Genomic DNA, 21,961 nt, shown 5'->3' on the forward strand with positions numbered 1-21,961 from the left:
AGTGCAGTGCTGTCGCGACTAACCACGTGACCAAATTTGCTATCACTCGCGCCATGCCGAGTAGCTGGGCTACAGACGTCGCCGACTTGCTCCTTTGCGATGTAATCCTACCATAATACCATCCTACCATCGTGCTCCGCGCGTTTTTATTCACGTAGTGAACACAACAAATAAATTTAATTAAATTAAAAGGCTTTGCGTGTCAGAACTATGACATGTTTGTGAGGCAAGCCGTAGTGATGTCTCCGGATTAATTTTGAGCACCATGGAGTTGTTCTGTGCGCACCCAGTGACCGCTACAAGGCTGTTTTTGCATTTCTCTCCCATGGAAATGTGGCCGTCGGGACCGGTATATAATCCAGCGCTTTCGGGCTTAGCAGCGCAACCGCAAAGCCACTAAGCAATCACGGCGGGTGTAGCGAACAGAACATAACACGCTGATTTTCTGATATAAACAACTCGCACAGATAAACTGTTTTATAGAGCCGTGTATAAGTAGGAGGCATTGTACCGGATGTTTCTACAAATAGAACTTTAGCGCACTACTCAGTTAGCGAAGGTAATGTAACAAGCATTACTGCGTCACTTCTAAAGATTACACGTCGCGTACCAGCCCTTTTACCAGGTAGTTGCGTACATGTATACGTACTGTAGATCTTTTGGCGTAGTCTTACTCATTTGTTTTTTACTGAACGCCAAATTGTGCAAATGAATATTGAGCGCAGTGGCAGCTCCAGTGCTAAAAGTGAACCACTCAATCATAGCTGAAGCGTCTCGTCTGACAGCGGCCCTTCACGCGCTGCTTGTGGATTTCATCGGCGTCGTTGTCGACGGTCGTTGAGAGAGCGCACGGCGACGACACTAGTCATCGGTTGTCTCGTGCGCAGATATCCTGCGCATTACCTCCAGCCCGAAGAAAAACGTGCTTCTCGCCAACTCTCCGTGGGGTCTGCTTCGTGGCCTGGAAACATTCTCTCAGCTCGTCTACGGTCTCTCCAATGACCTTGTAAGTGCACCGCTGTTTGTTTGATCAGAGTGCGGACGAAGTAGGTTAGCTGTCGATTGCACGCGCTGGAGCACTGCAGAAATCCGCCAGGAACCACAGGCGTTCAAAAGGCGTGCGAGCGAAGCTGAAGTGGTTCTGCGTAAATAGTTTAACCGTACTCGCGGTCCGCTATAGACCGTTTTTTCGTAGGCGCCGCCATATTGTGAACGCAGTGGCGCCGCCTATGGGCAGCGCCATACTGGCTTGGGTGAAAGCGGTCTTTTGCACGGCAGGTATACGCTCGGCGGTAGGTTCTGGCGTGTGTTTTCGCGGTCGTGCGGTCTGTTTAGTATGACGTGCGTCTCCTACGTGGTAAACGGTTCTGTGAGACGTGCTGAAGTGGTTTAAGGCGTCATGGCCGGAATTTCTGCTGGCGTTGAGGTAGACGGAACATGCAGTGCGATGTGTGCGCGCATATTTGAGCCTTCAATCAGCCTCGCAGATCAGTTGTGTATTTCTGAATGTTCCAATCTAATGTGACCTTATTGCAGTATTATCCTCTATTTCTAAGCTGTGGTTTAGGAGCCATGAAACATACGCGACGATCGTAACAGCGTGGGTGCCGTTCTGCTATGATAGGAGCTGTGCTGTTATACTTTGACAAGCGTTCAAACTGTTCGCTGCAGGTTACATAGCGTGACTGCTTGGTTGGATGGATGAGAATTCCACCCGTGAATAAAATAGCTTTGGCTACTAATAACAGCATACCTTACAGTGTTAATTAAGCTTGTCCAGCAAAGCGATCGTTTACGAACTGCGCGGGCGTCCTAAGCAGTAGTAGGTGCTGGACTACAGATATCTTGGTTTTATATAGCGCATGGTGCAAGCATACGGCATCAGCGGTTATATATTTATAAAAGCTGTGTGGCGTTAGCCCGTTTTTTCTTGCTTTTTAGAGAAAGAGGATGATAACCGAATTTTTTTTCGGTTGTGTTCGTTCAGTTGTCTACGACGCACTCACACGTATTACGGAAATTTAGCGCTCAAAAATAGCCATCGCATTCTTTTTATGCGAACCCTCTCATATAATATGGCTCTATACAGGCCAAAAGGGCAATGCCGAAACACACAGCTTATATATGTATCGTGCTGGCTCACCAACCGCAGTGATCGCTGTGTTGAGCAGCGCCATGGGCCTCATGCAGCAAGGCTAGCGTAGACATATGGTAATTTCAAGCATACTATACTTGCTTGCGTGAGAAATGCGTGAGAACGATGCCAGTGTATCACAAATATTTGATGGCGCCTGCCGCTCAGATGTTTCGTGGTTGCCATAGGTTGGCCCTGCACGAGCTTGCGCTCTTATGTTTTATGTTTTACTCCCTACGCCAATCGATCAGACAGTGAGCTGATTTACCATTTAATGCTGGTAATACAGAGACGCCGGTTTTCTTTGTCGAATTAAAACCGATATAAGCAATATATACAAGTAATATAAGCAAATGCGTGAGAACGATGCCAGTGTATCACCAATATTTGATAGCGCCTGCCGCTCAGACGTTTCGTGGTTGCCATAGGCTGGCCGTGCACGAGCATGCGCTCTTATGTTTTAGGTTTTAGACATACACGCACCGCGACTGATAATGCGCGTACACCGCGGCTGACTATGCGAGTCATATTTTTGCGCCCCCAAGACATATTTCTGCCTATAGTAGTTACCGATGCACCGAGAGGCTTCCCTGACGACCTTATATGAACGAACATGGCGTAAATTTCACAAAGTAAGATCTAAAACATCTCGAACTCGTTCCACAGCAAGCGACAGCAATACTTTCAAGCAGCGCCGCGCCGGATCGCCCAAGCCAGAGAGGAGGAAAGGCTCTCCGCTCGCCCTATCCTCCTCGCCCGATGTAACGGTCTATACCGCGAAAGGCACACTGTTTGCGGGTCGACAGCTAACTTGCCGCTTCGCTTGGCGCGTGGCCTGCTGTTGCAGAGTGGCTTCGTCTTAGCTAGGAGCATTTTTGTCCGACTCGGAAGCCTCTCAGCCGGCGCAGTGACTGGCGACGCGGTCGGCTACACAAATGCGAGAGGCGTGGTTCGTAGTGCGCGCCCGGTGCGTGCGAATGCGTTGTGCTTCCCGCATGCGTGGTATTCTACTGCGGGTGGCCCAGAAGCCATCTGCGACTGGGACAGAGTCATCCACACGCTGTGTTTTCGGGGCTTAGGTCGTGTTGGGATGCTAGACGCAGCACGAAAGTCAATTCGCTCGCTGCTGCTGCCGCGCTTCCTTACTCCAGCGTTCTGACAGCGAGTTTCCACGGTCATCGAGCGAGATGTGTTCATGTTTGTTTGTGCGCGCCTGACCCCATGGTTGTTAATTTAGTTGGTATGCCTATGTTACAAGTTTATACCGTCGATAAAACTTATATTGTTACTTTGTAAGCTAGCTGTCCACAAATTTGCTATCGCAATCGATGTTCAGTCTTTCGGGCGAAACTGCTACTTCGTTTTGTTTTAACAGCTTCTCTAACGTTAGCTAGGACATCCACTATGTGAGTAACTTAAAGCGTGCACTATCATTTTTTAATCCCTGATAGTTGCATATTTTCTCATGCGGTAAAGTACACACACAATGTCACGTTCGAGCTCTTCGAACATTCAAATTTCAAAATAAGCTCCAAGGTGTTTAACACTGTCCGTGTATTTTTCTGAGGTACAAAAACAATCTAAGCAGAAAGAACAATGAAGGAAGACGGGGTTGACTTCTTACAAGAGCCTCTAACGAATTTCTGAAATACACTAAGTGGGTTTTCAGAGCACTGGCGTTTATACGGTTCTCTCGAGACCAGTCCATCACAAATTTTACATCGCTTTGAAGTAATGCAACTATTGCTTCACATTTCATGCGCCCAGAAACAAGCAGCATATCATCAGTATACTAGAAAATTGCACATGAGCTAGCTGCGTGTTGCAACTCACAAACGCATAAATTAAAAAGAAACCGCGATGAACCGTACCTCTGTGGAACGCCTGCGTTAAGATGACACAAATAACTCTTTAGGTCACGCATACACACAATCTGAGACCAATGTAACAAGTAGTTTTGTAGAAATGGTTGGAAATGTCCTTGAATCGAACCGAAGGAATCGAACGCCTTATATATATCTAAATCTAAAAATATATCTAATCTAAATATAGCCCACATAGCTACCTGGTTGAGTCCTAATGTTTGATACCGTATTTGTATAGAAATGTCTTTAATAATAATAATAATAATAATAATAATAATAATAATAATAATAATAATAATAATAATAATAATAATAATAATAATAATAATAATAATAATAATAATAATAATTCTATCGTGATATGTACCACTTAGTTCCCCTTTTTAATAGGTATTCAGTAAGTTTCCAGTCATCAGATCTAAAGAAAATTATGATTTATTTTACATCATATAAAAATCAACACGAAGGCAACACACTTTGGAGCGTTCTTTTACTTGTTTTTAATTTACTGAAGTGCAGTTCTATTGGAAGTTGTGTTCGACTGCATGTAAACATAGCTGGCTGTTGTAGGAACTGATTAATTAAATTCAGTTCTTTGAAGGTGTGAAGGCCTTACATAAAATAGGGGCTCTGTTTTTTTTCTACGCGCAAAGCTTCAGACGGTGGCATCCTTAAAGATGACAGCGTAGGTGACGGAACACAAGGCGTGCTCGCATCGTGATAAAATCTGCCTATAACGCGCAAGTGTACCCCAGTTGGTGTATTTAAGGTACGAATATCGAATGCTTTCTGCTCCCCGAGATTTGTTTATTTCAAGGTAGGATATTAAGCAGCATTGTGCAGGAATTCTTCTTGACCACGAATTTCACCGTACACTAACTGGGCAAACTGCGACCAACCGTGCCGTTCCTGCCGTATGACCTGCCGTTATATAATTTTTCTGTTGCAAATTTAACTGTAATTTAGAGGTTACGTATTAAAATTCAAACCATTGAATGTTCGACAGGAAGTGATAAAAGTGGCGACTGTCTTTTGTGTGAAATGTGAAAGTATTTTATGATGTCCGCGTAGATGAACGAACCCCCCCCCCCCCAAAAAAAAAAGAAAGAAAGAAAAGAAGCTTTTGCAACACGTATAAGCTTTAGCGCAAGGCAGGCCAATTTTTGCGCGCTGGTTTCATCGATGATCTTTCTTTGCGTTACATGCAGTTCGCTATCAACAGCACCTACATCAGGGACTACCCGCGGTTCCCTCACAGAGGCCTTCGCATCGACACTTCGCAGCATTTCCTCTCTATGAGAGCCATCAAGAAAACGCTGGTGAGGTCCTGCATAGAATTTTCACATCCACTGATGGAATTGTCATAATGCGTTACCGAGGATTCCATACTGACTATTTGAAAACCTGTGGATGGTAGAAGCCACTGGAAGACTCGGTGGATGAGGAACTCCAACAGGCAATCAATGCTTAGCCTTAAAACAGAACAGGATAAAGCAGAAGGGATGAAAATGTCCAACAAACAGCGCCGACAACAAAATTATCAGATGATGACAACATAGGCAGCGCCTGCGTTCTGATCTTCTCTAGTCCTGCTTTCTGTACTGCATGTTCAGGATCTCAATGTTCAACCAACTATCTCGAGTTAGCACTCTTGTTGAGGAAAATGTATGCCAGTGAATGCGTTGTCTAATCTACTGTGAGCCCCGCGCAATCCAACAGAGTCTGAGAAAAAAAAAAGAAAGGTCGAGCACTATCTGCCAACACAAGGTTTATTCAGAACAGTGTGCTGAACTTGATACGAATTACCAAAATGTCTTGAGGTCCCGGGAACGACAAAATCATGAGCGATGAATAACGTAGCTTGATAGCAGTAGCACCGCCTGGCTGATGCCCGTGGCCACACGCTTTACAATGTGAAATACTTCGGCTATTACACGCGTTCCCAGATCAAGATGCATCATGGTTAAGGATGCGGACGCGACGCGGCAAAGGAAGGCACAGATACACGTTCGCGGCAGATACTAGACTTTAGTCATCGCGCATTTGCCTGACGCTTACAAGGGATCATTTCCTAACTTCTCGCTTCGCCATCACTCTACCGTTATCTAATCGTGCTTTGGTTTGGTTTATTTTGCTCGTTTTGTTTCTTTTCGTGATGACCTCAGAGAAAATGACAGCTCTCACTTCCCAGAGCAAACCATGTTTAACAGTGATAGAAGAAGTCAAAGCACGTGTCTTGTGAAAATTCTATTGCAAAAGCAATCCACGCCGCGTTTATGTATGCCATTCAGAATGTGTTCACACAATTTTACGATGTGTATAGCTATTTTTCTGAATTTCAACAACACTCCTTTCATACAAGGCAAACAGACACCGCCGTGAAGTCTAGACGCGGTAGCGAACCCAGGACGCGTGCAGGAAACCCGAAGGCTACGCGCGCTCTGCTACAGGTCTTATTTATCGAAAAGAAAAATTGACACGGAGTAGACTGTACAACAAAGCTACAAAGAAAACCCAAACGGTTTACTCCGGAAGAAAGCTTTGCATTTGAAGAAGAATTCGCCCTGGCCCGGATTCAGTTTACAGCGGTGTTTCGCACACACATAATTTTTTTAAAAATTAAATATTATTATGCGGTGTTTTATGGGCCATAACCACCCTCTGATTATCAGGCATGCCATAGCGCGGGACTCCGGATTAAATTTTACCACCTGGGGTTCATTAACGTACACACAAATCTAAGCACACGGGATTTTTCGTATTTCGCCCCCATGGAAATGCGACCACCGTTGCTGGGATTTGCGGCGTCGTGCTTAGCAGCGGATCACCCAAGATACATAATTCGGCCCTGAAAATCGAAACTGTGTTCGCCGTAGGGACTCGGGTGTCGTCATGTTCGTGAGCCTGCGCCACGAGTACGTCGTTGACTACACTGCAAAATAAATTGTGCGACGTTGAAAAGCCTTTATTGCAAAGGATACACCTTTTCTGCGGAATTTCACATCATCGCCTATTCTGCCAGGGCTCACTACGCGAATAGACAAAAGCCAAGGAGCGTGCAATACGGTGATATTTCATGCACTTGTGAGCTATCCCACGCGGTCATCTAGGAGCATAGCGAAAGTGTGGCCTCGCTGTCTCGCTAACGCTACTCTATTCGGCCTGATATATAGCTTATAGCTCTAGCTTTTCAGAGTGGTCCTTGCTCAAGATCCAATCCTCGGCTCGGGAAACCTGCCTGCTGTCTCCTACACGGCTTCAGACGAGTGACAGATTTGAATAGGATGGTGTGGCTCATTAGTGCGAGAACCTAATCTATCTATCTATCTATCTATCTATCTATCTATCTATCTATCTATCTATCTATCTATCTATAGATAGATAGATAGATAGATAGATAGATAGATAGATAGATAGATAGATAGATAGATAGACAGATAGTCTATCTAGAAAGGCTCAAAAGGCAGTCCATGCATTGAAAGCTTTATTGAACATTGCACACATAGTACGTGACATAGGGTAGGGCGGAAATGTCCACGCAGATTACACGCGTAGCTGCAAGCAGTAGTTGGCCAGCATGTGCGAATTTTGGAAAGGATCGCCGGAGAAACGCAGAAAACATACAAACAAAAATCAACCCCAGTGCATTCTGCCCCTGTAAAGGGTGCACCGCCGTGGACACTTTCATAATGAGGCAAAGCCGCCATACCACACATATTTTGGAAACGGAGCGTGTTAGCTTCGACAAAGCAGAGCTCGCATAAGGCAATTTTTTTTGGAAACCGATTTCGTCAGTGCGTACACTGAGGAGGGCTTAGTCACCGAGCAGGTAAAATGGACGGCACGGGCGTAATTAGCGCCAATATAAGCGAAAATTAGCCACCTTGCACCATAGACTGCAGAACCTCCGGGATAGGCCTGCTTGGCATCTTGATTAGAAACAGAAGGAAAGAAAGAAAGAATTAACCAAATATCATTGCTAAAGTAGCCAGGGTCGAGGTAATTTCGCATGATATATGACCCGAATACGACACGAAATGAGCGAAAATTACCATAAAAAAGAAACATAACTGATATAATCAACAAATATTCGTCGTATACATTGAACCACTATGTACGTCTACCTCGTTCTTTATAGTGTCAACGCTTGGTTGTCTCCTTTTGTCCCATTTTTTAAGGAGGAACTGGCGAGGAAATACTCCCCCTGAAGAAAACCAGTGCCCTGGCGGTGATGGGACGGGACAAATGGCGCAAACGGAATGCAGGAAACTTGCTTTACATTGTTGTATTAATACAGTATGTACAATACCAGTAGGTAATTTTTTACGTGAAAGACTAGTGAGCACGAAAATGTTCGAGAAGGTAGCTGTCATCGACTATACATGGAAAAATGTTTGTCTGCCACTTTTTCTTTGCATCTCGGCTTGCAGGACGCGATGGTGATGAACAAGATGAACGTGCTGCTGTGGAAAATGGTTGGAAACGACTCGTTCCCGCTGAGAATGACGAGCCTGCTCGAGCTCAGCTCCCGGGTGAGTATAAACGTGGATATTACGCTGCCTATAAACTTGCCCGCCGTACCGGGCTGTGTCCAAAGCATACAATATCTACTCCTTGGGCGGATGCTGAACCTGCTGGTTGCACTGCCGAAAAGCGAGAGGGGAAACATTATTAAGGTTTTTCGCGTCATAATTGTGGCCTGGTAATGTATACTGCAAAGGAGTGCAAAAAAAAAGTCCAAGTCATGGCGGCGTTTACATGGTGCCACAGTAGCGTATCGCATTTTCTAGTGTATCGCGGTAATGCCAAGGTAAAGGTAAAGAGGTAGCAAAGCTTGGCTTGTTGCAACTATCGCCATCTGTGTGTTGAGGGGCCAACTTGTATCAAGTGTAAAGAAAAATCATGACGTCACATTGGGAAGTGGAATGTACGTCGTGATCTTACGCTCCTTTGCACGAATCTTTAATTAATTTAGGCTCCTGCACTTCGACCACTACCCGAAGTGTTATCTTGCTTTACAGAGCAGAGCAGCCTGCGTCAGATTGCGCGTTAGCGTGGCTCTAAACTTGATTGGGTACTTTTTCAAAGAATACGAGCGAATAAATAGGGATGAAAACGAGTTTACAATTAACCGAGTACAATTATGCTGCCAGAATGTATGATAGAACTCAATAATTATGATTCAAAGGGCCAAACGTTTGATATGGCCAACACACAGCCACAAAATAGCAATTATTCGGAAATATGTTCAAGGGACCATTGACACACTTACAATTCTGTGGAATTCTTAGTTATCAGACAAGACCTCGTTGCCGCATATTAGTATAAAAATCACTCTAACTTGCCAGATTTGTTGCCTCTAATGTTCTGACTTGTGTTGTCGGGAGATTCGTAGCGCTCAGCTTTTATGGCCATGGCGGGACATAGCGCATTGGATGCAGTAGCTTACAGATGCGTGATTGCATGTGTCACCAAACATACGGAGAAATAACACAACTGCGGGAAAAGCCACCGCTTTCATGCGAGTAGCGCCAACCTGCACGACCGAGAAGCTAGCCGTGGATAGGCTCTTACGGGTCCGGATTTTCTTGTGGCACAAGCACTGATCTGTATGGGTCGTCAAGAAGAAATTGATGCATTGTAAAATAGAAAAAAAATAGTACACTGCCATATTTAAGAACGTTTGGAGAAAGTGAATTGTTACATTATTTGGCAATATATCGAAGAATCATTTTTTTGACTGTTTCCTTTTCCCTGTTTGCACCCTAAATGGTAGAAACACGCTAATACAATATAAGAATAAAATAAAGAAATTACGCGTTGATCAACATAAAAAAATATAATAAACGGTAAGAGCAATATGCGCCACCAAACTCGCCGTAAAAATGCACTGTTCTTCCAGTTACTTCTTCAAGGGAAACGTTTTTTATGCATTTAAGCATAAAGGTAACTTGAATGCCCATGTATTCCGTCCCACACTTTAGGAAATAATATGTCCAAACTGGAGTCATCCTGGAAATTCACTTCAAGCGGATACGTCTTGCAGGCTCAGCGGCTACAATTCGTAAATTGCAACATGTGCCGTGAAGTAATTAGTTAAGAAGTGAATGGCTGAATTTTGGATAAATAATTGAATATTGTGGCACTCTTCAATGAAGCACACTAAACAAACTGGTTTATTGTGGGTGAACTTGGGCCCGGAAACTCAATATTAAGCATTCACACAAATTAAAAGCAGAGTTAACAGGAGCCTATTCCACCGTCAACGGCGTCTCTACGCCCAACGCACTTTTGACTTGCACCGAAGGCCAGGAGCCACGCCGTGGCTTCTCATTGGACGGGAGACTCGGGCGCTGCTGTGTGCACGTGCACGGGAGACACGCGCTGTATCGCCATGCGCGAGGCGTTGCTGGCGCTGTTCTAATGGCGATGCGATGAGTAATGCCTAGGGGCTTTAGCGATGAGGCGCTTGGAAGGGTACCCACGAGAGTGCTCGTAACTGGTATGTGGAGAGCTCTCTGCGGCAATATGTTTTTCGATTTCTCGTCCTAGTAATGTCTGTCTCTTCAAGTAACCCAGCTCAAGGACAAGAATTATGCCATCTGCGACCGGCAAATGTTTAAAAATACCATAAAACCTAAAAATTATCACCCCGTATGCGTTGGGTGCGCAGGCGTCGTGGCATGCTACAGACTGTTCTCTCGGGTTACAGGCGTAGTGCGGCACCTACCACCGGTGTAGCTGTTCCTCTTCCTTTCGCCAGCTACCCTCTCTCATGGCCTTTCAAAAGTGCGCGCAGTGAGGCACTGTGCGTTCCATGTGCAACGTTACGCAATTTGTGATGCAATAAACGATTTCTGCTCACCTGTGCAAGCAAAGCCACGCGGGCTATCTTTCTGATCACGATACGACGCAGTGTGCACACGCTGAACCATACAGAGGACGTAAGATTAGTAGTGGGGCAGAGGCAGGAAAAGGCGAACGGGTCTGTTGCAGAGAGCTGGTTGAAGAATATACAATAATAAAGACAGCGAAAGAAGAAAAGTCAAGTTCGCGTCGCAATTTTTTTAAGGAGTTTCAACAATAAATTTAAAATGACTGCAAAAGAGGCGAGACAGCTTGCCAACGAATGTCAAGATTAGGAGTGTTCGAATAGAGAAGTTTTTGAATTGAATCGAACACCAATATTATGGATAAAATAGCCTTGAATATTGAAATGAATTTCACAATTTCTTAGGCAACACCATGAGATCCCAATCGCGTGTGTATATTGCAAGAAGTCAACAAACAAAGAAACCAAGGACACCATCGGGCTAATTACTTGTACTTACTAATTGAAATACAGAAAGCATAAATTAATGGAATTGAAAGTGGATAAAAGACAACTTGCCGCAAGTGGGGAACTACCCTACGTCTTTCACATTACGCGTGCGATGCTCTACAAATTGAGCCACTGCGGCGCCGTCTTCCGATCCACTTTCTGGGGCATTTATGTGTTACTACTAGAACTAACCCTGGGAGTGTTAGCCAGCTCTACCACTCACAAACCTTGGCGGCGGAGGTGGAATATTCTTTTTCTGCCGCATGCGTCAGGAGTACGTGATCTTTTTGGGCGAAGGCAACTGGTCAATAAACCCACACGGGCTACCTGAATGCATACGTGTTGCTGGATTCGAGACCCTCATTATGTAGTGAACGAGAAGAAACGGGGTAACCATGGGGCACGATTTTTATTATTGATATCACAAGAATCCAACAAACAAAGACACCAAGGACACCAGGAGAAATTACGTGTACTTAATAATTGAAATAAAGAAAGTATGAATTAATGGAATTGAAAGTGAATGAAACAACAGCTTGCCTCAGTTGAGGAACGACCCCACGTGCTTCGCATTACACGTGCCTATATGTATATATATATATATATATATATATATATATATATATATATATATATATATATATATATATATATATATATATATATATATATATATATATATATACTGATATCTGCATAGCTTATTACAGTAATATATAAATGCATGGAAATCCGTTTAAGAAGAAAATATATGTCTGCTTACCCAAGGAGTTAAGGTTCTTGACGCAGGACTTCCGGGCAGACGATTGTTCGAAGCCCCTTCGCAGCCGTTCGGCGGCACTTTGCGCTCAGGGAGGCCAGTTTAAAAATACATATGCTTATTAGGAAAAAAGTAAGATGCATTCACTAAGGCGGCTGCCGATTATCGGCTCGCTCGCTTCCCCTTCTCACATCTACACACTCGTTTCAAGATCATTGCTAACGGGGGGGGGGGGGGGGGGGTGTTATTTTAACTCTCCTGGCTCGAATTCTGCCAATTAGTTGTTTTGCATGACATGTCTTTTCTAAGTAGGCGGGACCAGTAACAAACCCTCACTGACCACCCCTTTTTCAAGTGTAGGGTTCGTGACACACTGTCGAATGCGTAAATAAACACCCCATGGCTCTTTCGCTCGAAGTTCACACACCGAGGTGCAGCTGGCCCAGCGCAATGGAATGCTCTGCGAATACATAAATCGACCAGCGAGCCACTAAACCCGGACATGTCGCCGAATCTTAGTCGCGCGCGGCGTTTCCGATAGGTCTGCCGTTACGTGTGCCTGATCGACGGTGTAAAATCTGTATGTCCCTCTCACACAGCAACGGGAATGCTCATATCCTCGGCAGTGCCTCTGTTAGCTCACAAGAATGTGTCTATGTGCCACTGAGCGACATTCGCGTGGTGAGGCGGCTGCTTGGCCTCGCTTTGCGTGCGCTTGCAAATGAAGTGTCCCTATATGTTGGGCACCACAGTGGAAGTGCGCCATCCTCAGTGGTCGCTGGCCAGAAAAGAAGCGCACTTCTGGTGACGTGCCTTCGGTTGCGAAAGAATAAACAAACTGCATGAGTGTCATAAATGCGGCCCTTGGGTTTTAGCGCAGTTGCGTTCATTGTATGCAAGGCTGATTCTGTCAGGGAACTTGACTCAAGGAGTCTGTAAATCAGCGACAGCAGCTTCCAGCTATGTGGTGCACAATGACGATGGCAGTAATGAAGAAAAAATAAAGAAAAAGAGAACGGAACATCGTCAGATCCACGTTAGTGTGTTGAGTTTGTTCAAGTGTGATACCCCAGCACCGAGCTTTGTTTCAAAGGCATGGAAACATGGTGCGAATGGGAATAAAATAAATTGTTGTTTCTAAATCAAGACAACTAATTCGCACGTAGGCTGCTTAAAATTTAGGCAGACGAATGATAATAATTGTTGAGCAGAAAGTCATCTTCCTCATCCCTTTGATCAGTATCTGGCACCATATATGTGTAGAAACCGCGGCTCTCCTGCAGCAAGTTCATTCGCAACAGTCCTTGCTTAGATTATTCTCCCTCCATTAAAACTCCAATAAGGGTTATTATCCCTTAAATATTGGCCTGAGAGGAATATTCTACAATCCTGAATGGGAAATTATCGAATCAAATAATAACCTAATAGTCTAGACTGTTCAAACTGTATTCAAAATTTTCAACATTCGAGCTCAGTTATTTACGAAGGAATGCTGTCTATTCAAAGTGGAGCCCCAAGAAGGTATGACAATGGATACTTAAGGACATAACGGTAACAGGGAATTGGTTTGAATGGCGGGTTTTCTATAATTTTTTTCTTACGCGGCAACAATGTTTGTATTTGTGGGGAAAAAAATTGACTCGCCATCCCGGCCCTGCGAAAGCGGATGTCCAGCAAAGCGGTTGAAAACCACCACTTCAACTGCTGAGGGGGTTAAGCAATGCTTTATTGCTTTAGAGTTAAGGTAATAATGGGGAGTAATAGTAATTTTGACAGCACGCCGCTGCCCATAGCGGTGTGTGTGTGTGAAAACATTTATAGTAATGAGGTCCGGAGGACTTCTTAAGCCAGTGCTCCCACGTTGGCACTGTCAGGCCAAGCCTTTCAGCGACATCATGGGCCCTCTGGACTGCCCTTAGTTGGTCCTGAAACAATGGGCTTTGAATCCTTTTCTCCCACTGTGTCCATTCTTCACCGAGGTTGGGGAGAGTCGCGGGACGCCCCGCCAGCATATGCCTGATTCCAATGATGCCATTACAATCATTGCAGTCCATCTTAATCTCCCTCTCTGGATATATTTTATTAATGCTGTACGGTGTGGGATATGTACCGGTTTGCAATAAGCGCAGTGAGACTGCCTGAGCCCTGTTCAGTTTTGAATGTGGCAATGGGCATTGTCTGCGTTCTAAGTAATAATGTTAGGTAACATCATTGTATGTTCTTAAATGATCTCTAGATTCCCTGGCTTGATGGTGAACGGCTCGGTTGTGACTGTCACAGTTAGCAAGTCCTCGGGCCAAGTCATGAGCAACCTCATTGAGGTTTACCCGAGTCTCGCCCACTTTCCCCGTATGCGCAGGAAACCATCGGATTTCAGTTCTCATAATCCCATTGTTTTCAAAAAGTTTAGCTGCAACTCCAGCTACGTAGCCTTTATCAAAACACTTTACAGCGGATTTGGAATCACTGTAAATGCAGGCCCTCTTATTACTCCTGATGGCTAGAACAACTGCCGCTTGTTCCGCCACCATGGGGTCCTTGGTAAAAATAGTGAGAGCGTCTTGCACCTTTCCTTGATAGTTTGATACAATGGCCGTGTATGCTTCTTTACCTTTCACCCAGGCAGCATCAACTATAGCTGCCAGTTGGTTCTGTTGCTCTATTTCCTGCAAGAGTGCTTTAGCTCTTGCCTTTCTCCTTTCGACATTATATGCTGGATGCATGTTTCTGGGGAGAGGGTTGGTTGTGATCTTCTTCCTAACTTCAGTCCTTAATTCTACTTCAGCCTCTATTGGGCTCCTTGATGTGTTCAGTTCTGCACCTATTGCCTGTAATATGTTCCTGCCAGCTCGTGACTTTGTCAATTTTTCGTGTTGTGCTAGCTGTTGGGCCTTCGTGATTTCTTCCATTGTGTTGTGCACCCCTAGACTCATGAGTTTGTTGGTTGCAGCGTTACTGGGTATCCCTAGGGCTACTTTAACGAGCTTCCTGAGCATCACATTAAGTTTGTTAAGTTCTGCCTGCTTCCATTTGAATAATCCAGCCACATAAGTGAAGTGACAGAGAGCAAAGACGTGTATTAGCTTCAAAGCGCTGTCTTCTCCTAGGCCTCTGTGTGTATTGGTAATTCTCCTTAGTAACCTAATGACTTCATCTGTTTTATTCGAGATATGTTGTATTGTTCTATAGTTAGCATCGTTTCCGTCTATGTGATACCCAAGAACCTTGATTTTTTTCAACTAGCCTGATTGCGGATCCTTCATGAGTGTATAAGCACACTCTTGGCTCATCTTCCGGAATGTAACCTCTTGGTTTACGACCTTTTCTGCGACGTTTCATGACTAAGAGTTCTGATTTGGCTGCCGAGCATTTCAACCCCGTGTCTTTCATTGTGTTCTCTACAAGATATAAACTTTCCTGTAATCTGGTCTCTGTCTGTCCTACATTACCCTTGACACTCCATATGGTTATGTCGTCGGCATATATCACATAATGTATACCCTTAATTTTCTCCAGATTTTTTGCAACCTTGGACATTGCTAAATTGAATAGCATGGGTGAGAGCACAGCCCCCTGTGGGGTGCCCCTATTTCCCAAATTCTTAGCTTCTGATTTAAGCTCAGCCAGCATGAGTTCTGCAGTTCCATTTCTAAGAAAGTCCTTAGTCATGTTAAAAAGTCTCCGAGAGTACGTCAAGTATTACCTTATGCTTTATACAATCAAAAGCTTTTTCCACATCCAATCCCAAAAGAGCTTTCGTATGCGCTCGGCTGGCCTGTATAAGTTGGTGTTTGATCAGCAGCATAGCATCCTGAGTTGAGAGCCCGGGACGAAATCCGATCAAGTTGTATGGGAGGATGTCGTTCTGCTCAACGTATTTCGTGAGTCGATATAGGATGACATGTTCCATAGCGTTGCCTAGACATGACGTTAAGGAAATAGGACGGAGGTTGTCCAAAGTGAGTTGTTTGCCTGGCTTTGGTATGAGGATAGTATTGGCCACCCTACATTCCTCTGAGTATACCCCTTTTCTCCAACATTCATTGAAGTGTTCAGTTAGATAATAAATTGATTTATCATCTAGATTTCTTAATATCTTTTAGTTATTCCGTCAGGTCCAGCCGCCGATCTACCATAAAGACTGTGAAGAGCCGCCCTCACTTCACTCTCAGTGAAGTCCCGGTCAAGTTCTTCACATATACCTCCCGTATATTCGGGGCTCTCGTCTCCTTCGTTAGGTTGCTTAAGTGGGAGATATTTGGCTGCGAGACTATCCATGATATCCCTCTCTGTTTTATCTTGGCTTTCCTGATGAACCAACTTAGCTATAGCTGTTCTCTTGCTTGTCCTTGTTTCATTCTCGTTGAGCAAGTGCTTGAGGAGGTTCCAGCTACCTCCATGTTTGAGTCTACCATCAACCTAATTACAGATCTCATCCCACTGTTGCTTCACGAGGGTCTTCGAATGATCATCAATTTCTCTGCAACAACATTAAGATCAGTTGCTAGGCTGGTTATGTGATATACGAAAGGAACATCACTCCTCTCGTCGCAAGCTGCCGTCACTGCGGCAGCTTCAGTGGTTCGGATGCCTGTTTCGTGCTTCTTGTTTAATGAAACATGCGCTCTTCTGTATGCTGCATACATGACTTCAATAAATGTACGCGCTGTTCGCTTCAGTTTGCTGACTGCTTGAAGCCTCGGCCTTATGGGAGTACGAGCCACTGCTCCTGGACTGCACTGTCACTGGGATCGGCCCGCATTTCTGATAACGGACGTAGGCACAAAATAAGCCGACCACCGAGAGGCTAGCAGCTTCAGTGTAAAAAGATATAACTCCGTCTGTTTTTTGTGTTTTCTTTGCTAAGGTATACTAAGAGCCAGCTCTTTGCACGCGTCACTTCAGCTTGGCCCCGAAGTCCTTGAACTGTGCAATGCATAATGTACGCATGTACTCGAAGGCATACTTATGCCCTTTTATGACCGGGCCCGTGGCTTCCAGGCCGATTTCAGCCCGGGCCCGTGGCCTCATGCCCGAGCCCGGCCCGGGCACACCGAAAAACGCTTCAGACGGCCTGGCCCGGGCCCACGCAGAGCTCCACCTCAACTATGGGATGACTGTGTTCGCTCAGTGTGCGGCATCGCGACGCCAGGAAAAGGTGCCTGGCAGTGACCAATACGTCGGTGTCAATGAACTCGATGGCGCAGGCTTCGCCGTTGCTTCCGTTTCGCAGCGCCGTTTTTCGCCCTAATCCAACTTCGTCTCACCATCTCTGGCATATGCATTTTCCCGGTATTCCTTTCAAAAGTGTTGGGTTGGATAGCTCCCGATTCTGTGTCTTGTTCGGTACATTCTCGATGGCGCGGCATCCTAATGAAATTTTGCGCTCACCGTGCCAGAAATGCCTATAGAAACGAAGTTCACATATTCATCACGTGGTGCACGAGGATAAGTACATGACTGCTACAGGCACCGTCGTTTCCCTCACGAACTCTGGGTACCGTAGGCTAAAAAAAAAAACTGCTTTGTTATGTGCGTAACGCCGAAGTAAAATCAATAATAAAACCCACATCAGCGCAATACGCGCTTCGCTTCGTTGCTCGGCGATGCAGGGCGCCTACCGCACCGGTTCCCACGAGTACCGGGCTGAAGACATCAACCACGTGATCGAGTATGGACGAGTGCGTGGTGTGCGCATCGTGCCCGAGGTGCACAGCCTGGGTTAGTATAAATTAACTGCCGTGCTTTATTGAATTCAGATATTAAATGTGCCAAGAAATGACGAGCGCATGTAATTTTAAACATACACTAATAATAAAGAAGAAACCAGTTTAAATTGATAAAGCTTTCTTGCAGAATTCAAGTTTCATTTATTTGTTGTTATAATGCAGAAGACTACAAGAATAAATGAAAAAAAAACGCCATTACTTTAGTGCGAGGTTTATTTGTATCTTCTCGTATAATGTAAGTTTTGGGAGAGAACGTCACTGAAGTGACTGAAGTTAATATCGAGAGTTCACAGGTATGCACTAGGAGGGCGCGCGCCGTAGACTATGGCACCTATTGAGTGGCACACATTGGCTGCGCGTTTCTACTTTTCCATTTTAAGGAAAGCGCAATCCGTAGGCGAAACGTCATTGTTAAACCTGAAAATGAACCAACCGGCCCAGCCACACTTTCTATTAAGGTACATTTCTCTTTTGCACCCCATTTCCCCTCACGTTCTCGGAGGGGACGCATTACCGGGATATCCCGCCCACTTCACTTGATCGTCAAAATTTATACGTAACCCTAATGGCGCGGTGGCATACTGCAGCGCTGCACGCGAACGAACAAGTGGAGAATGTGGTGGGGCTGCACGTTTCATCACGCGGATATTAAAATAGCCAGCTGATGCGGCAGCGGCTCGTGGAGGTCGACGCCATCCTCGGTGAAAAACACGGCGGAAAACTTGTACTGCGCTCTTTACTTTTACTTGTGCTCGCGTCTGTACTTGCCGGAACCCCCTATATGTTCTCCTCCTGCTCGTCACTGCACTAAAATATCAGGAAGCATTCGCACAGCTGGAGAAAGCAGGAACAGGGCCAAGGCAAACTTGGCCTTCTGATATGTGTGCTCACGCCCACAGCTAAGAAAATATTGCGCGGAAATCATTTACGGTGATCGTCAATGTGAGCCAATAACCAAACGCGTTTAGAAAGCTATTGGCTTTATAAAACATTTATAAAACGAATGCTGCGCTGGATGGGGTATATCTGTTAAAATGAGTATATTTAGCTGGAGCTGTTGGTTTCATTGCATAATTCCGCAGAAGGCACAGTTAGACAGCATACCTGTAGCGGCAGACTAGTTGGTCTTACATATAAGCTAATTCGACATATGCGTGTGGTCTACAGCGGCGCGACCATCGGCGTCAAAGTCGACTGCCATCATCCTCTTCCTCCGGTGCCCGGGGGGAGAAGTCTCTCCCCCCAGGAAAAGACCACAGGGGGCAGAGAGTTCCTGGATAAGAGAAGGAGGGCAGTACTTTTCTAGCACTGCATTCCAGTATTAAAACATTCAGCAGCCTGAAGCTCAGCTGAGCGTCCCCTTATGGGTACCTTGTATTTTGTTAGCTGAGTTTTGACATCTTGCAATTTCACATGTCATCAGGAACAGCCGTCACCAGCGTTTCAAAAGGCGCGGCGCGTACGTAAACACATCTTTGTGGTTAAAGTATGATGAGGGTGCCTTGACTGGTTAGCGCCACATTGTTGTTTTCAGTGTGCCTTTTTTTCGCTGTTTAGTTTGTGCTGTGTTAGTTAATTGAAACGGGAAGAGCTACGTCAAGCTTGTGAACTTTCAGAAACCATTTTATTAACTCCACAAAATCCACGATACCTATCGCATGTGACCATACGGTATCTACGGCATCTATGGTACCTACGGAACCTGCGGTTGCTCCGGTGTGTTTGAAACCTATAAATTATGATTTAATGATGAAAATTTGATGTAAAGGCTGCCGTAGCGTTCTTTACTTTCTTGAATGAGCTTTCAGTTGAGAATAGCTTAGCACAGTAATTGCTAAATAATTACTGTACTAATCAGGTTTTACTCAAGTATAACATTTTATTGCTTTTGTGCTGAGAATGTACTCTTCATGGCCAGAAATAAAGGTGAGCTAATTGTCCAATATTTCTTGTCGCGAAGCGACGTTTGGAATCAGTGCGGTTGACTTAGACTGTGCCGGCAGTGGCGGCTCTCGTGGTGCCGCTCTCAACGCCGTGACCGTTGCTCCGTCTCGTGCAGACAACATGGCGTCGGTGGGACGCAGCCACCCGGAACTGCTGTGCGGCAAGTCCGGCTTCCTGGACCCGACCCACAAGGACGCTCTGAGCCTCGTGCGCGTCCTCTACACCGAGCTGGCTCGCCTCTTCCCCGACCAGCTGGTGCACGTCGGCGGACAGGAGTTCTCGTCCTCTTGCTGGTCAGCGAAGACGTTGCTTGCCGAGAGTTTCCTATACAAATACGCGCATTTTGTGGTCCGGGCTGGTAAACATAACACTTGACAATGTTATGAGCCTGATTTTTAAGAACTACAAAAGAAGTGCTAATTTACTTTCATCTGCGTACTTTGTAACGTCGGAATTGAGTCCCTCGGAGAGTAGCGGAAACAAAATTCGAAGGGGATGATTTTCCATACGGCGAAAGACAGGAATGATCGACATCATAGCCGCTATAGTTTCCGCATCACTTAGGACCCGATGCAGAGACGAAAGCAATTTGCATATTATTTTCTAAACGAACTCGGTAATTAATAGGGCCGGGGTGTTATATTGCGCAACCAGGAGCGTGAATCGCGATATTGAAATTAGAGCCAGAACAGATGAGCGGTCAGCGTAAAATTGTTTTTCCTCAACGTTAGGAGAGAAAAAAGAAACGCACGTCTCTGTAATTACCTAGAAAAAAAGAAAACGTGCGCCCTCGCGCTGTTATACGCATGGCAATGCTGGGATGTGGGAGCTTCGGAGTACAGCTCATTCTCATCGAAATATGACACCATGAAAACGTGTCTAGCTATAACTGCGTTTGGTTTGGGACACTTGTTGACTGTTCACTAAAACAATGTAGAAAATCGCAACTCTTCATTATTATTATTATTATTATTATTATTATTATTATTATTATTATTATTATTATTATTATTATTATTATTATTATTATTATTATTATTATGTAAAACCATTTCTTATGAGATCATGAAAATTTGTGTTGGGATTGCGCAAATTTGCCCGACGTGAAGAGTGCCGGTGGCCGCTGAAATTGGAAGAAAGAATACAAGGTCTGCCGCTCACTATGTGTGAGTTTCAATCGTCTGTTTTTGTTTCCTTCCCACACTTGTATTAAATGTAAGCAATAATGAAGAACGTACTACTGGCAAGCAAAGCCTTTATATGGTGACTTTAATATTATTTTGGCGGAGATAACTACGCCTTAAGGCAAGCCCCGTCCGAGGCGAGCGTCACACACCCACATCCCTGCCTTCCCACATTGGCACAGCGTTAGGAAACCCGCACTGATGGTGGCGCCAGATTTCTGTCAGTGTACAACTGTAAGAATTTATATTATTTTTGTGCGTACGGAAATGACGTGAATATTATCTTAGTTACGTATTTCTTGCAAGGCTAATTGTTTATTGCTTCATTCCTAGGAGCAACGATTCTACATTGATGAAACGGGTGGAGGAATCCAGCGGGAGCGTGAAGGCGTTCGCCACGCTATTCTTCGATTCGTAAGTGTCCAGATTAGCGGTTATGACGGCCACGTGACCTGTAATAGCGAATTAGCTATTCGAAAATTCGCAATGTAGAGGAAGATTTATCACAGGAAAAGTTGTCATGCACGTAACAGTATCGCACCATCATCAAAGGAAACGCAAACGTAGTTGATTGGAAGCTACGCACCTACTTGATGTGAAAATCAAATTTGCCTGTTTAATACAAAAGTATTTCTGAGCGAGGCGATGAATGAAACCGGAAAGCCTGACGAACTGCTAGCTCTATGAGGAATGGTATATACAGCTAAGAGAGATTTATTTCTTTCCAAATCATAGAGGGAGCTGATAGGTCGTGACCAATCTTCGCAACAGCTATCGGATGCTCGATTCTACATGAATTAGAGACGCGCACATGGGCCACGAACAAATGTATGCATGCGTGTGGTTTTTGAAGCTGTGAGGTAACATCTCATTCGCCTTGGCCCGGGGGGGAGGGGAGGAAGCAGGGATGAACGCCTTACCTGGGCGCTCTCTTTATTCTGTTAACTAAACAACTTAACTAAACTTAACTAAACTAAACTTAACTCATAACTAAACAATAGCAGAGTGAAGCTGAATTGATCGA

At 44.9% G+C, this 21,961-nt stretch overlaps 1 protein-coding gene across 1 annotated transcript in view; it reads left to right on the forward strand.

Annotated features, from left to right (window-relative positions):
- The first annotated feature begins 814 nt into the window (after window positions 1-814).
- The window catches only part of LOC142584856 (beta-hexosaminidase subunit beta-like), a 44,449-nt gene continuing 23,302 nt past the window's right edge, over window positions 815-21,961 (forward strand). The window contains exons 1-6 of the mRNA XM_075695165.1: window positions 815-1,006; window positions 5,208-5,318; window positions 8,430-8,531; window positions 17,693-17,801; window positions 19,869-20,046; window positions 21,271-21,351. Coding sequence (XP_075551280.1) covers window positions 5,295-5,318; window positions 8,430-8,531; window positions 17,693-17,801; window positions 19,869-20,046; window positions 21,271-21,351 — 494 coding nt within the window. The 5' untranslated portion in view covers window positions 815-1,006; window positions 5,208-5,294. The remainder of the gene's footprint in view (window positions 1,007-5,207; window positions 5,319-8,429; window positions 8,532-17,692; window positions 17,802-19,868; window positions 20,047-21,270; window positions 21,352-21,961) is intronic.

This window comes from Dermacentor variabilis, chromosome 6, assembly GCF_050947875.1.
Source record: "Dermacentor variabilis isolate Ectoservices chromosome 6, ASM5094787v1, whole genome shotgun sequence".
Classification (NCBI taxonomy): Eukaryota; Metazoa; Arthropoda; class Arachnida; order Ixodida; family Ixodidae; genus Dermacentor; species Dermacentor variabilis.